The 15400-nt window shown below is 63.0% G+C and overlaps 1 protein-coding gene across 1 annotated transcript in view; it reads right to left on the bottom strand.

The window, feature by feature from the left end:
* Nucleotides 1-13151, bottom strand: part of LOC121274413 (tripartite motif-containing protein 46-like) — a 113214-nt gene extending 100063 nt beyond the window's left edge. The window contains exon 1 of the mRNA XM_041181723.1: nucleotides 12902-13151. Within this exon, the coding sequence (XP_041037657.1) occupies nucleotides 12902-13151 (250 nt within the window). The remainder of the gene's footprint in view (nucleotides 1-12901) is intronic.
* Nucleotides 13152-15400: the final 2249 nt, after the last annotated feature.

Genomic DNA, 15400 nt, shown 5'->3' with positions numbered 1-15400 from the left:
CACCTCCTCATCCCCCACACCGCCCCATCCCCCACACCTCCTCACCCCCAACACCTCCCTCACACCTCCCACACCTCCCCACCCCCAACACCTCCTCACCCCCAACACCTCCCCACGCCCAACACCTCCCCACCCGCACACTCCCCACCCCCAACACCTCCCCACCCCCAACACCTCCCCACCCCCAACACCTCCCCACCCGCCACACCTCCCCACCCCCAACACCTCCCACACCTCCCCACCCCCAACACCTCCCACACCCCCCACACCTCCCCACCCCCAACACCTCCCACACCTCCCCACCCCCAACACCTCCCACACCTCCCCACCCCCAACACCTCCCCACCCCCCACACCTCCCCACCCCCACCCCACCCACCTCCCCACCCCCAACACCTCCCACACCTCCCCACCCCCACCCCACCAACCTCCCCACCCCCAACACCTCCCCACCCCCACCCCACCCACCTCCCCACCCCCAACACCTCCCCACCCCCACCCCACCCACCTCCCCACCCCCAACACCTCCCCACCCCCCACACCTCCCCACCCACCTCCCCACCCCCCACACCTCCCCACCCCCACCCCCCACACCTCCCCACCCACCTCCCCACCCCCCACACCTCCCCACCCCCAACACCTCCCCACCCCCAACACCTCCCCACCCACATCCCCAACCCCCACACCTCCCCACCCCCCACCCCCAACACCACACCTCCCCACCCCACACACCTCCCCACCCACCCCCCACCCCACCCCCCACACCTCCCCACCCACCCCACCCCCACCCCCAACACCAACACCTCCCCACCCCCAACACCTCCCCACCCCCAACACCTCCTCACCCCCAACACCTCCCCACCCACCTCCCCACCCCCAACAACTCCCCACCCCCAACACCACCCACACCTCCCCACCCCCCACACCTCCCCACCCCCAACACCTCCCCACCCCCAACACCTTCCCACCCCTAACACCTCCCCACTCCCAACACCTCCCCACCCACCTCCCCACCCCCAACACCTCCCCACCCCCAACACCTCCCCACCCCCAACACCTCCCCACCCCCAACACCTCCCCACCCCCACCCCCAACACCTCCCCACCCCCAACACCTCCCCACCCACCTCCTCACCCCCAACACCTCCCCACCCCCAACACCTCCCCACCCACCTCCCCACCCCCAACACCTCCCCACCCCCCACACCTCCCCACCCCCAACACCTCCCCACCCACCCCACCCACACCTCCCCACCCACCTCCTCACCCCCAACACCTCCCCACCCCCAACACCTCCCCACCCCCAACACCTCCTCACCCCCAACACCTCCCCACCCACCTCCCCACCCCCAACACCTCCCCACCCCCAACACCTCCCCACCCCCACCCCAAACACCTCCCCACCCCCAACACCTCAACACCCCCACCCCCAACACCTCCCCACTCCCAACACCTCCCCACCCACCTCCTCACCCCCAACACCTCCTCACCCCCAACACCCCCCACACCTCCCCACCCACCTCCTCACCCCCAACACCTCCTCACCCCCAACACCCCCCACACCTCCCCACCCACCTCCTCACCCCCAACACCTCCTCACCCCCAACACCCCCCACACCTCCCCACCCACCTCCTCACCCCAACACCTCCTCACCCCCAACACCTCCCCACCCACCTCCTCACCCACCCATACCTCCCCACCCACCTCCCCACCCCCAACGCCTCCCTACACACCTCCCCACCCACCTCCCCACCCCCCACACCCCCCACACCTCCCCACCCAACTCCCCACCCCCCACACCTCCTCACCCACCTCCCCACCCCCAACACCTCCCTACACACCTCCCCACCACCAACACCTCCCTACACACCTCCCCACCCCCAACACCTCCCCACCCCCAACACCTCCCCACCCACCTCCCCACCCCCAACACCTCCCCACCCCCAACACCTCCCCACACACCTCCCCACCCCCCACACCTCCCCACCCCCAACACCTTCCCACCCCCACACCTCCCCACCCCCAACACCTCCCCACCCACCTCCCCACCCCCAACACCTCCCCACCCCCAACACCTCCCCACACACCTCCCCACCCCCAACACCTCCCCACCCACCTCCCCACCCCCAACACCTCCCACACCTCCCCACCCACCTCCCCACCCCCAACACCTCCCCACCTCCCCACCCCCAACACCTCCCACACCTCCCCACCCCCCACACCTCCACACCCCCACCCCACCCCACACACATCCCCACATACCTCCCCACCCCCAACACCTCCCACACCTCCCCACCCCCAACACCTCCCCACCCCCCACACCTCCCCACCCCCACCCCACCCACCTCCCCACCCCCAACACCTCCCCACCCCCACCCCACCCACCTCCCTACCCCCAACACCTCCCCACCCCCCACACCTCCCCACCCACCTCCCCACCCCCCACACCTCCCCACCCCCACCCCCACACCTCCCCACCCACCTCCCCACCCCAACACCTCCCCACCCCCAACACCCCCCCACCCCCACCCCCCACACCTCCCCACCCACCTCCCCACCCCCCACACCTCCCCACCCCCAACACCTCCCCACCCACCTCCCCAACCCCCCACACCTCCCCACCCCCAACACCTCCCCACCCCCCACCCCCAACACCACACCTCCCCACCCCCCACACCTCCCCACCCACCCCCCACCGTACCCCCCACACCTCCCCACCCACCCCACCCCCACCCCCAACACCAACACCTCCCCACCCCCAACACCTCCTCACCCCCAACACCTCCCCACCCCCAACACCTCCCCAACCCCCACACCTCCCCACCCCCAACACCTCCCCACTCCCAACACCTCCCCACCCACCTCCCCACCCCCAACACCTCCCCACCCCCAACAGCTCCCCACCCCCAACACCTCCCCACCCCCACCCCCAACACCTCCCCACCCCCAACACCTCCCCACCCCCCACACCTCCCCACCCCCACCCCACCCCACACACCTCCCCACCCCCAACACCTCTCCACCCCCACCCCACCCCACACACCTCCCCACCCCCAACACCTCCCCACCCACCTCCCCACCCCCCACACCTCCCCACCCCCACCCCCCACACATCCCCACCCACCTCCCCACCCCCAACACCTCCTCACCCCCAACACCGTCCCATCCCCCACACCTCCCCACCCCCAACACCTCCTCACCCCCAACACCTCCCCACCCCCAACACCTCCCCACACACCTCCCCACCCCCACCCCCCACACCTCCCCACCCCCAACACCACCCCACCCCCAACACCTCCCCACCCGCCACACCTCCCCACCCCCAACACCTCCCCACCCCCAACACCTCCCCACCCCCAACACCTCCCCACCCCCAACACCTCCCACACCTCCCCACCCCCAACACCTCCCACACCTCCCCACCCCCAGCACCTCCCCACCCCCCACACCTCCCCACCCCCACCCCACCCACCTCCCCACCCCCAACACCTCCCACACCTCCCCACCCCCACCCCACCCACCTCCCCACCCCCAACACTTCCCCACCCCCACCCCACCCACCTCCCCACCCCCACCCCACCAACCTCCCCACCCCCAACACCTCCCCACCCCCACCCCACCCACCTCCCCACCCCCAACACCTCCCCACCCCCCACACCTCCCCACCCACCTCCCCACCCCCCACACCTCCCCACCCACCTCCCCACCCCCAACAACTCCCCACCCCCAACACCACCCAACACCTCCCCACCCCCCACACCTCCCCACCCCCAACACCTTCCCACCCCTAACACCTCCCCACTCCCAACACCTCCCCACCCACCTCCCCACCCCCAACACCTCCCCACCCCCAACACCTCCCCACCCCCAACACCTCCCCACCCACCTCCTCACCCCCAACACCTCCCCACCCCCAACACCTCCCCACCCACCTCCCCACCCCCAACACCTCCCCACCCCCCACACCTCCCCACCCCCAACACCTCCCCACCCACCTCACCCACACCTCCCCACCCACCTCCTCACCCCCAACACCTCCCCACCCCCAACACCTCCCCACCCCCAACACCTCCTCACCCCCAACACCTCCCCACCCACCTCCCCACCCCCAACACCTCCCCACCCCCAACACCTCCCCACCCCCACCCCCAACACCTCCCCACCCCCACCCCCAACACCTCCCCACCCCCAACACCTCAACACCCCCACCCCCAACACCTCCCCACTCCCAACACCTCCCCACCCACCTCCTCACCCCCAACACCTCCTCACCCCCAACACCCCCCACACCTCCCCACCCACCTCCTCACCCCCAACACCTCCTCACCCCCAACACCCCCCACACCTCCCCACCCACCTCCTCACCCCCAACACCTCCTCACCCCCAACACCCCCCACACCTCCCCACCCACCTCCTCACCCCAACACCTCCTCACCCCCAACACCTCCCCACCCACCTCCTCACCCACCCATACCTCCCCACCCACCTCCCCACCCCCAACACCTCCCTACACACCTCCCCACCCACCTCCCCACCCCCCACACCCCCCACACCTCCCCACCCAACTCCCCACCCCCGACACCCCCCACACCTCCCCACCCACCTCCCCACCCCCAACACCTCCCTACACACCTCCCCACCCCCAACACCTCCCCACCCCCAACACCTCCCCACCCACCTCCCCACCCCCAACACCTCCCCACCCCCAACACCTCCCCACACACCTCCCCACCCCCCACACCTCCCCACCCCCAACACCTTCCCACCCCCACACCTCCCCACCCCCAACACCTCCCCACCCACCTCCCCACCCCCAACACCTCCCCACCCACCTCCCCAACCCCAACACCTCCCCACCCACCTCCTCACCCCCCACACCTCCCCACCCCCAACACCTCCCCACCCCACCCACCACACCACCCACCCCCACCCCAACACCTCCCCACCCCCCACACCTCCCCACCCACCTCCTCACCCCAACACCTCCCCACCCCCAACACCACCCACACCTCCCCACCCCCAACACCACCCACACCTCCCCACCCCCCACACCTCCCCACCCACCCCACCCCCAACACCTCCTCACCCCCCACACCTCCCCACCCACCCCACCCACATCTCCCCACCCCCCACACCTCCCCACCCCCAACACCTCCCCACCCCCAACACCTCCCCACCCACCCCATCCCCCACACCTCCCCACCCCCAACACCTCCCCAGCCCCCCAACACCTCCCCAATCCCCAACACCTCCCCACCCCCCACACCTCCCCACCCCCCACACCTCCCCACCCCCAACACCTCCCCACCCACCTCCCCACCCCCAACACCTCCCCACCCCCCACACCTCCCCACTCCCAACACCTCCCCACCCACCTCCCCACACCCCACCCCCAACACCTCCCCACCCCCACACCTCCCCACCCACCTCCCCACCCCCCACACCTCCCCACCCCCCACACCTCCCCACTCCCAACACCTCCCCACCCACCTCCCCACACCCCACCCCCAACACCTCCCCACCCCCACACCTCCCCACCCACCTCCCCACCCCCCACACCTCCCCACCCCCAACACCTCCCCAGCCCCCCAACACCTCCCCAATCCCCAACACCTCCCCACCCCCCACACCTCCCCAGCCCCCCAACACCTCCCCAATCCCCACCCACCTCCCCACCCCCACCACCACACCTCCCCACCCACCCACACCTCCCACCCCACCCACCTCCCCACCCCCAACACCTCCCCACCCCCCACACCTCCCCACCCACCCCACTCCCAACACCTCCCCACCCACCTCCCCACCCCCAACACCTCCCCACCCACCTCCTCACCCCCAACACCTCCCCACCCCCAACACCTCCCCACCCCCAACACCTCCCCACCCCCAACACCTCCCCACCCCCAACACCTCCCCACACACCTCCACACCCCCAACACCTCCCCACCCACCTCCTCACCCCCAACACCTCCCCACCCCCAACACCTCCCCACCCCCAACACCTCCTCACCCCCAACACCTCCCCACCCCCAACACCTCCCCACCCCCAACACCTCCCCACCCCCAACACCTCCCCACCCACCTCCCCACCCCCAACACCTCCCCACCCACCTCCCCACCCCCAACACCTCCCCACCCCCAACACCTCCCCACCCACCTCCCCACCCCCAACACCTCCCCACCCACCTCCCCACCCCCCACACCTCCCCACCCACCTCCCCACCTCCCACACCTCCCCACCCACCTCCCCAACCCCAACACCTCCCCACCCCACCCACCACCCCACCCACCCCCACCCCCAACACCTCCCCACCCCCCACACCTCCCCACCCACCTCCTCACCCACCCACACCTCCCACCCCACCCACCACCCCACCCCCCACACCTCCCCACCCCCAACACCACCCACACCTCTCCACCTCCCCACACCTCCCCACCCCCAACACCACCCACACCTCCCCACCCCCCACACCTCCCCACCCACCCCACCCCCCACACCTCCCCACCCCAACACCTCCCCACCCCCCACACCTCCCCACCCACCCCACCCACACCTCCCCACCCACCCCACCCACACCTCCCCACCCCCAACACCTCCCCACCCCCCACACCTCCCCACTCCCAACACTTCCCCACCCCCCACCCCCAACACCACACCTCCCCACCCCCAACACCTCCCCACCCCCCACACCTCCCCACCCCCCACACCACCCCACCCCCAACACCTCCCCACCCCCAACACCTCCCCACCCACCTCCTCACCCACCTCCCCACCCCCCACACCTCCCCACCCACCTCCTCACCCACCTCCCCACCCACCCACACCTCCTCACCCACCTCCCCACCCACCTCCTCACCCACCTCCCCACCCACCCACACCTCCCCACCCACCTCCCCACCCCCCACACCTCCTCACCCACCTCCCCACCCACTCACACCTCCCCACCCACCTCCCCACCCACCCACACCTCCCCACCCACCTCCCCACCCCCCACACCTCCTCACCCACCTCCCCACCCACGTCCTCACCCACCTCCCCACCCACCCACACCTCCTCACCCACCTCCCCACCCCCCACACCTCCCCACCCACCTCCCCACCCACCTCCCCACCCCCACCCCCCACACCTCCCCACCCACCTCCTCACCCACCTCCCCACCCACCTCCCCACCCACCCACACCTCCTCACCCACCTCCCCACCCACCTCCCCACCCACCACACCACCCACACCTCCCCACCCACCACACCACCCACACCTCCTCACCCACCTCCTCACCCACCTCCCCACCCACCACCCCACCCACACCTCCCCACCCACCACACCACCCACACCTCCTCACCCACCTTCTCACCCACCTCCCCACCCACCACACCTCCCCACCCACCTCCCCACCCACAACCCCTCCCCACTCACCCACCTCCCCACCCACCACCCCACCCACCATACCTCCCCACCCACCACACCACCCCACCCACACCTCCCCACTGTGCGCACCAGCCAGGGTACAACCCTCTCGCTCTCTCTCTCTCGCTCCCACTCTCTCTGTCTCTGTCTCTATCTCTCTCTTTGTCTCTCTCTCTCTTTCTCTCTGTCTCTCTGTCTCTCTCTCTGTCTCTCTGTCTGTCTCTCTCTGTCTCTGTCTCTCTCTGTCTCTCTCTGTCTGTCTCTCTCTGTCTCTGTCTCTCTCTGTCTCTCTCTGCCTCTCTCTGTTCCTCTATGTCTCTCTCTCTCTTTCTGTCTCTCTCTCTCTGTCTCTGTTCCTCTCTCTGTCTCTCTGTCTCTCTCTCTCTCTCTCTGTCTCTGCCTCTCTCTGCCTCTCTCTGTTCCTCTCTGTCTCTCTCTCTCTCTTTCTGTCTCTCTCTCTCTGTCTCTGTTCCTCTCTCTGTCTCTCTGTCTCTCTCTCTCTCTCTCTGTCTCTGTCCCTCTCTCTCTCCCCCTCCTTCTCCCTCCCTCTATCTCTCTCTCTCCCTCCCTCTCTCTCTCCCTCTCTCTCTTTTTTTTGGGATAACCTTTTCAATCGGCCGGAGTTCCAGCTCTTACACCATATAATGAATATCACAGCTTCTGCAATACTGAAAATTAGAGAGGGAGGGAGAGGGAGAGGGAGAGGGAGAGGGGGTGAGACAGAGAGAGAGGGAGAAGGGGGGAGAGAGGGAGGGAGAGGGGAGGGAGAAGGGGAGAGGGGGAGGGAGAGGGGGAGAGAGAGACGGGGGGAAGAGAGCTGCAGACAGGGAGGGGAGGAAACGGGAAGAGGGATGAAGGGTGAGAAGAGATAGGGAGGGAAGGGAAAAGAGGGTGACAGGGTGAGGGGAGTGAGGGGTGAGGGGCACAGGGAGAGGAAGACACAGAGGCAGCCAATAGGAAGCAGACCATAAGGTTACAGCCTGCAGGCCTCAGGCCTGAATTCTTTTAGTTTTATTTAAATGGTGTTGGTGCGGGTCCTGAAATAAAATTACAGCACTGAATCCCTAAAACCCAGAGTGAACGGTTATTGGGATCTGTATAAACAGGAAGGGGTTTGGGTCTATTGGGATTGTGTACAGTGGGAGTGAATGGGAAGCTGTTTGGGTCCATTGGTATTGTGTACAGTGGGAGTGAAGGGGAAGGGGTTTGGGTCCATTGGGATTGTGTACAATGGGAGTGAACGGGAAGGGGTTTGGGTCCATTGGATTGTGGACAGTGGGAGTGAACGGGAAGGGGTTTGGGTCCATTGGGATTGTGTACAGTGGGAGTGAATGGGAAGGGGTTTGGGTCCATTGGGATTGTGTACAGTGGGAGTGAACGGGAAGGTGTTTGGGTCCATTGGGATTGTGTACAGTGGGAGTGAATGGGAAGGGGTTTGGGTCCATTGGGATTGTGTACAGTGGGAGTGAATGGGAAGGGGTTTGGGTCCATTGGTATTGTGTACAGTGGGAGTGAACGGGAAGGGGTTTGGGTCCATTGGGATTGTGTACAGTGGGAGTGAATGGGAAGGGGTTTGGGTCCATTGGGATTGTGTACAGTGGGAGTGGATGGGAAAGGGTTTGGGTCCATTGGGATTGTGTACAGTGGGAGTGAATGGGAAGGGGTTTGGGTCCATTGGGATTGTGGACAGTGGGAGTGAACAGGATGGGGTTTGGGTCCATTGGGATTGTGTACAGTGGGAGTGAACAGGAAGGGGTTTGGGTCCATTGGGATTGTGTACAGTGGGAGTGAACGGGAAGGGCTTGGGGTCCATTGGGATTGTGTACTGTGGGAGTGAACGGGAAGGATTTTGGGTCCATTGGGATTGTGTACAGTGGGAGTGGATGAGAAGGGGTTTGGGTCCATTGGGATTGTGTACAGTGGGAATAAACGGGAAGGGGTTTGGGTCCATTGGGATTGTGTACAGTGGGAGTGAAGGGGAAGGGGTTTGGGTCCATTGGGATTGTGTACAGTGGGAGTGAACGGGAAGAGGTTTGGGTCCATTGGGATTGTGGACAGTGGGAGTGAATGGGAAGGGGTTTGGGTCCATTGGGATTGTGTACAGTGGGAGTGAATGGGAAGCTGTTTGGGTCCATTGGGATCATGTACAGTGGGAGTGAACAGGATGGGGTTTGGGTCCATTGGGATTGTGTACAGTGGGAGTGAACAGGAAGGGGTTTGGGTCCATTGGGATTGTGTACAGTGGGAGTGAACGGGAAGGATTTTGGGTCCATTGGGATTGTGTACAGTGGTATTTAACTGGAAGGGGTTTGGGTCCATTGGGATTGTGTACAGTGGGAGTGAAGGGGAAGGGGTTTGGGTCCATTGGGATTGTGTACAGTGGGAGTTAACGGGAAGGGGTTTGGGTCCATTGGGATTGTGGACAGTGGGAGTGAACGGGAAGGGGTTTGGGTCCATTGGGATTGTGGACAGTGGGCGTGAACTGGAAGGGGTTTGGGTCCATTGGGATTGTGTACAGTGGGAGTGAATGGGAAGGGGTTTGAGTGCATTGGGATTGGGTACAGTGGGAGTGAACGGGAAGGGGTTTGGGTCCATTGGGATTGTGTACAGTGGGAGTGAATGGGAAGGGGTTTGGGTCCATTGGGATTGTGGACAGTGGGAGTGAACGGGAAGGGGTTTGGGTCCATTGAGATTGTGGACAGTGGGAGTGAACGGGAAGGGGTTTGGGTCCATTGGGATTGTGTACAGTGGGAGTGAATGGGAAGGGGTTTGGGTCCATTGGGATTGTGTACAGTGGGAGTGAATGGGAAGGGGTTTGGGTCCATTGGGATTGTGTACAGTGGGAGTGAACGGGTAGGGGTTTGGGTCCATTGGGATTGTGTACAGTGGGAGTGAATGGGAAGGGGTTTGGGTCCATTGGGATTGTGTACAGTGGGAGTGAATGGGAAGGGGTTTGGGTCCATTGGGATTGTGTACAGTGGGAGTGAACGGGAAGGTGTTTGGGTCCATTGGGATTGTGTACAATGGGAGTGAATGGGAAGGGTTTTGGGTCCATTGGGATTGTGAACAGGGGGAGTGAGTGGGAAGGGGTTTGGGTCCATTGGGATTATGTACAATGAGTGTGAACGGGAAGGGGTTTGGGACCATTGGGATTGTGGACAGTGAGAGTTAGTGGGAAGGGGTTTGGGTCCATTGGGATAGTGTACAGTGGGAGTGAATGGGAAGGTGTTTGGGTCCATTGGGATAGTGGACAGTGAGAGTTAGTGGGAAGGGATTTGGGTCCATTGGGATAGTGTACAATGGGTGTGAACGGGAAGGGGTTTGGGACCATTGGGATTGTGTACAGTGGGAGTGAATGGGAAAGGGTTTGGGTCCATTGGGATTGTGGACAGTGGGAGTGAACAGGAATCGGTTTGTGTCCATTGGGAGTGTGTACAGTGGGAGTGAACGGGAAGGGGTTTGTGTCCATCGGGATTGTGTACAGTGGGAGTGAATGGGAATCGGTTTGTGTCCATTGGGAGTGTGTACAGTGGGAGTGAATGGGAAGGGGTTTGGGTCCATTGGGATTGTGTACAGTGGGAGTGAAGGGGAAGGGGTTTGGTCCATTGGGATTGTGTACAGTGGGAGTGAACGGGAAGGGGTTTGGGTCCATTGGGATTGTGTACAGTGGGAGTGAACGGGAAGGGGTTTGGGATTGGTATTGTATACAGTGGGACTGAACGGGATGGGGTTTGGGATTGGGATTGTGTACAGTGGGAGTTAACGGGATGGGGTTTGGGATTGGGATTGTGGACAGTGGGAGTGAACAGGAAGGGGTTTGTGTCCATTGGGATTGTGTACAATGGGAGTGAACGGGAAGGGGTTTGGGTCCATTGGGATTGTGTACAATGGGAGTGAACGGGAAGGGGTTTGGGTCCATTGGGATTGTGGACAGTGGGAGTGAATGGGAAGGGGTTTGGGTCCATTGGGATTGTGTACAGTGGGAGTGAACGAGATGGGGTTTGGGATTGGGGTTGTGTACAGTGGGAGTGAACGGGAAGGGGTTTGGGATTGGGATTGTGTACAGTGGGAGTGAACGAGATGGTGTTTGGGATTGGGATTGTGTACAGTGGGAGTGAACGGGAAGGGGTTTGGGATTGGGATTGTGTACAGTAGGAGTGAACGAGATGGGGTTTGGGATTGGGATTGTGTACAGTGGGAGTGAACGAGATGGGGTTTGGGATTGGGATTGTGTACAGTGGGAGTGAACGGGAAGGGGTTTGGGATTGGGATTGTGTATAGTGGGAGTGAACGGGATGGGGTTTGGGATTGGGATTGAGTAGAATGGAATGAACGGGAAGGGAGGTTGATCGTTTAAAATGATATAAATCAGGATTGTCCACGCATCTGGTCACTTGCAACTCACTGGTTGCTGCACGTTGCAGACCGTTTCGGTAAGTGGGCATTCGGGATTCCGAAAGTGGGGTGGGGTGGGGGTGGGGTGGGGACGGGGTGGGGTGGGGTGAGGGTGGGGGTGTGGTAGGGTAGGGTAGTGTGGGGGTGGGTTGGGTTGGGGGTGGGGTAGGTGTGGGAGTGGGGTGGGGCGGGGTGTGTTGAGGGTGGGGTGGTTTGGGGTGTGGGTAGGGTGGAGGCAGCGTGGGGTGGGGGTGGGGTTGCGGGGCATGGGGGTGGGTGGGGGGTGGGGTAGGGTGCGGCGGGGTGGGTTAGGGCAGTGGTGGGTGGGATGGGGGTGGGGTGGTGGTAGGGGTGGGGGTAGCGCAGGGGTGGGTTGGTTTGGGGTGGGGGTGGGGTTGTGTGGGGTGGGGCAATGGTGGGTGGGGTGGTGGTGGAGGTGGGTTGGGTTTGGGATAGAGGTGGGGGTAGAGGTGTGTTGGTGGTGGGATGGGGTGGGGTGGGGGTGGGTGTGAGGAGGGGTGGGGCAGGGTGGGGGTTGGGGTGGGTTGAGGGTGTGGTGGTTTGGGGTTTGGGTAGGGTGGGGGCAGCGTGGGGTGGGGGTGGGGGTGGGTGGGGTGGGGTGGGGTGGGGCAGGGGTGGGTGGGATGGGGATGGAGGTGGGTTGGGGGTGGGGCTGGGTTGGAGTGGGGTAGGGGTGGGGGTAGAGGTGGGGCTAGGGCGGGGGTGGGGTGGTTTGGAGTGGGTTGGGGGGTGAGGTGGTGTGGGAATGGGGGTGGGTCGGGGTGGGTGTGGGGAGGGGTCGGGGTGGGTGAGGTGGGTCGGCGTGGGTGGGAGTTGGGTCAGGGTGGGTGGGTGAGGTGGGTCGGGGTGGGTGGGGGTTGGGTGGATGGGTGAGGTGGGTTGGGGTGGGTGAGGTGGGTTGGGGTGGGTGGGGGTCATGGTGGGTGGGTGAGGTGGGTCGGGGTGGGTGGGGTCATGGTGGGTGGGTGAGATGGGTCGGGGTGGGTAGGGGTGGGTGGGGGTTGGGTGGGCGGGTGAGGTGGGTAGGGTGGGGTAGGGTAGGGTAGTTGGGGGTAGGGACGTGCACGAAGAGGTCTCACCTGATCGAATGAGTCGGTCCAGCCTGTCGGCCTTGGGGGCTGTGCGCCGGCCCAGGCGGGGGCTCCTCATCATGGGGGTGGAGGCTGGTGAAGAGGGCTCGGAGATGGGCTCGGTACAGAGGATGCCCTGCTGCACCAGGAGCTCTGTGGCACACATCAGGCAGACATTGTGCATGCAGGGCAGAATGATGGGCTGTTTGTACATCTCCTTACAAAGTGGGCAGATCAACTCCCGTTCGATGTTCTTCATGGTTACCTGGACGACGGGAGAGGAGGGAGGGGGGGTGGGTGGGGGAGGGAGGAAAAAAGCATTAGCGGCCTTGAAAACCATTCACGTTTTACACCTCCTGCCGCCGGGTCAGCTTATTGCCCGTTACTCTCTCGGCAGCTTCTGCGGCTTGTCCTCTGGCCGACCCCCAGCTCCTCTGCTCCTGGAACCCTTGTCCACGCCTCAGTTAATGCCTGACTGGCTGTCCCAACACCGCATCGGCCCTCCATGAGCTTCACCTCATCAGGAGGTCCACTGCCTCGCGTCCTCACTCACACCGAGTCCCGTTCACCCATCAACCGTACGCACGTTCCAATTAGGAGCAGGAGGAGGCCATTCAGCCCCTCGAGCCTGCTCCGCCATTCAACAGGATCATGGCTAATCTGATTGTGACCTCGATTCCACATTCCCCCCTAACCCCGATAACTTTTCACTCCCTTCAGAATCACACAGCGCAGAGGAGGCCCTTCGGCCCATCGAGTCTGCACCGACACGTGAGAAACACCTGACCTACCTGCCTAATCCCATTGACCAGCAATTGGCCCCATAGACTTGAATGTTATGAGGTGCCAAGTGCTCATCCAGGTACTTTTTAAAGGATGTGAGGCTAACCCGCCTCCACCACCCTCCCAGGCAGCGCATTCCAGACCCTCACCACCCTCTGGGTAAAAAGGTTTTTCCTCACATCCCCCCTAAACCTCCTGCCCCTCACCTTGAACTTGTGTCCCCTCGTGACTGACCCTTCAACTAAGGGGAACAGCTGCTCCCTCTCCACCCTGTCCGTGCCCCTCATAATCTTGTACATCTTGTTAGTGAAGAATCTCTCTAACTGGGCCTTGAATATATTCAGTGACCCGGCCCCCACTGCTCTCTGTGTGGGGGAGAGAATTCCACAGACTGACCACCCTCTGAGAGAAGAAATTCCTCCTCATCTCCGTCTTCAATGGGAAACCCCTTATTCTGAAACTGTGCCCCCCTCCTCGTTCTAGATTCCCCCACGAGGGGGGGTAAACACCCTCCCAGCATCCACCTGTCAAACCCCCCCCTCAGGATCTGATATGTTTCAATAAGGCCACCTCTCATTCTTCTAAACTCCAATGGGTACAGGCCCAACCTGCTCAACCTGTCCTCATAAGACAAACCCCCTTCATCCCAGGAATCAACCCCCAGTGAACCTTCTCCGGACTGTCTCCCAATACAAGTCTATCCCTGCTTAAGTAAGGAGACCAGAACTGTACACAGTACTCCAGGTGTGGTCCCACCAACACCTGAAATAGCAAGACTTCCCGACTTTTATATTTTATTCTCCTTGCAATAAACACCAATATTCACTTCACCCCCCTAATCACTTGCTGCATCTGAATACTAACTTTCCCTGATTCATACACCAGGACACCCAGATCCCTCTGCACCTCAGAGTCCTGCAATCTCTCCCCATTTAAATAATCTGCTGCTTTTCTATTCTTCCTGCCAAAGTGGACAAGCTCATATCTTCCCACATTATACTGTAGCCAAATATCGCTACTTTTATAATCCATTCCCCTTGTAATAGACACCAACATTACCTGTGCCTTCCTAATACCTCTGGGCTCACTGGCATAAACTGGCTAGCACTCCAACAATGCCTTGATGCTGAAATCCTCATCATTGTTTTCAAAACCCTCCTTGTCCCCCTCCCTATCTCTGTAACCTCCTCCAGCCCCTACACCCCTCCCTATCTCTGTAACCTCCTCCAGCCCCTACACCCCTCCCTATCTCTGTAACATCCTCCAGCCCCTACACCCCTCCCTATCTCTGTAACCTCCTCCAGTCACTACACCCCTCCCTATCTCTGTAACCTCCTCCAGCCCCTACACCCCTCCCTATCACTGTAACACCCTCCAGCCCCTACACCCCTCCCTCTCTCTGTAACCTCCTCCAGCCCCTACACCCCTCCCTATCTCTGTAACCTCCTCCCCTCCTTATCTCTGTAACCTCCTCCAGCCACTATACCCCTCCCTATCTTTGTAACCTCCTCCAGCCGCTACACCCCTCCCTATCTCTGTAACCTCCTCCAGTCCCTACAACCCTCCCTATCTCTGTAACCTCCTCCAGCCCCTACACCCCTCCCTATCTCTGTAACCTCCTCCAGCCCCTACACCCCTCCCTATCTCTGTAACCTCCTCCAGCCCCTACACCCCTCCCTATCTCTGTAACCTCCTCCAGCCCCTACACCCCTCCCTATCTCTGTA

Source organism: Carcharodon carcharias, assembly GCF_017639515.1.
Source record: "Carcharodon carcharias isolate sCarCar2 chromosome 36 unlocalized genomic scaffold, sCarCar2.pri SUPER_36_unloc_2, whole genome shotgun sequence".
Lineage (NCBI taxonomy): Eukaryota > Metazoa > Chordata > Chondrichthyes > Lamniformes > Lamnidae > Carcharodon > Carcharodon carcharias.
The sequence above is the reverse complement of the archived record's forward strand: the minus strand, read 5'-3'. Positions and strand labels throughout refer to the sequence as shown.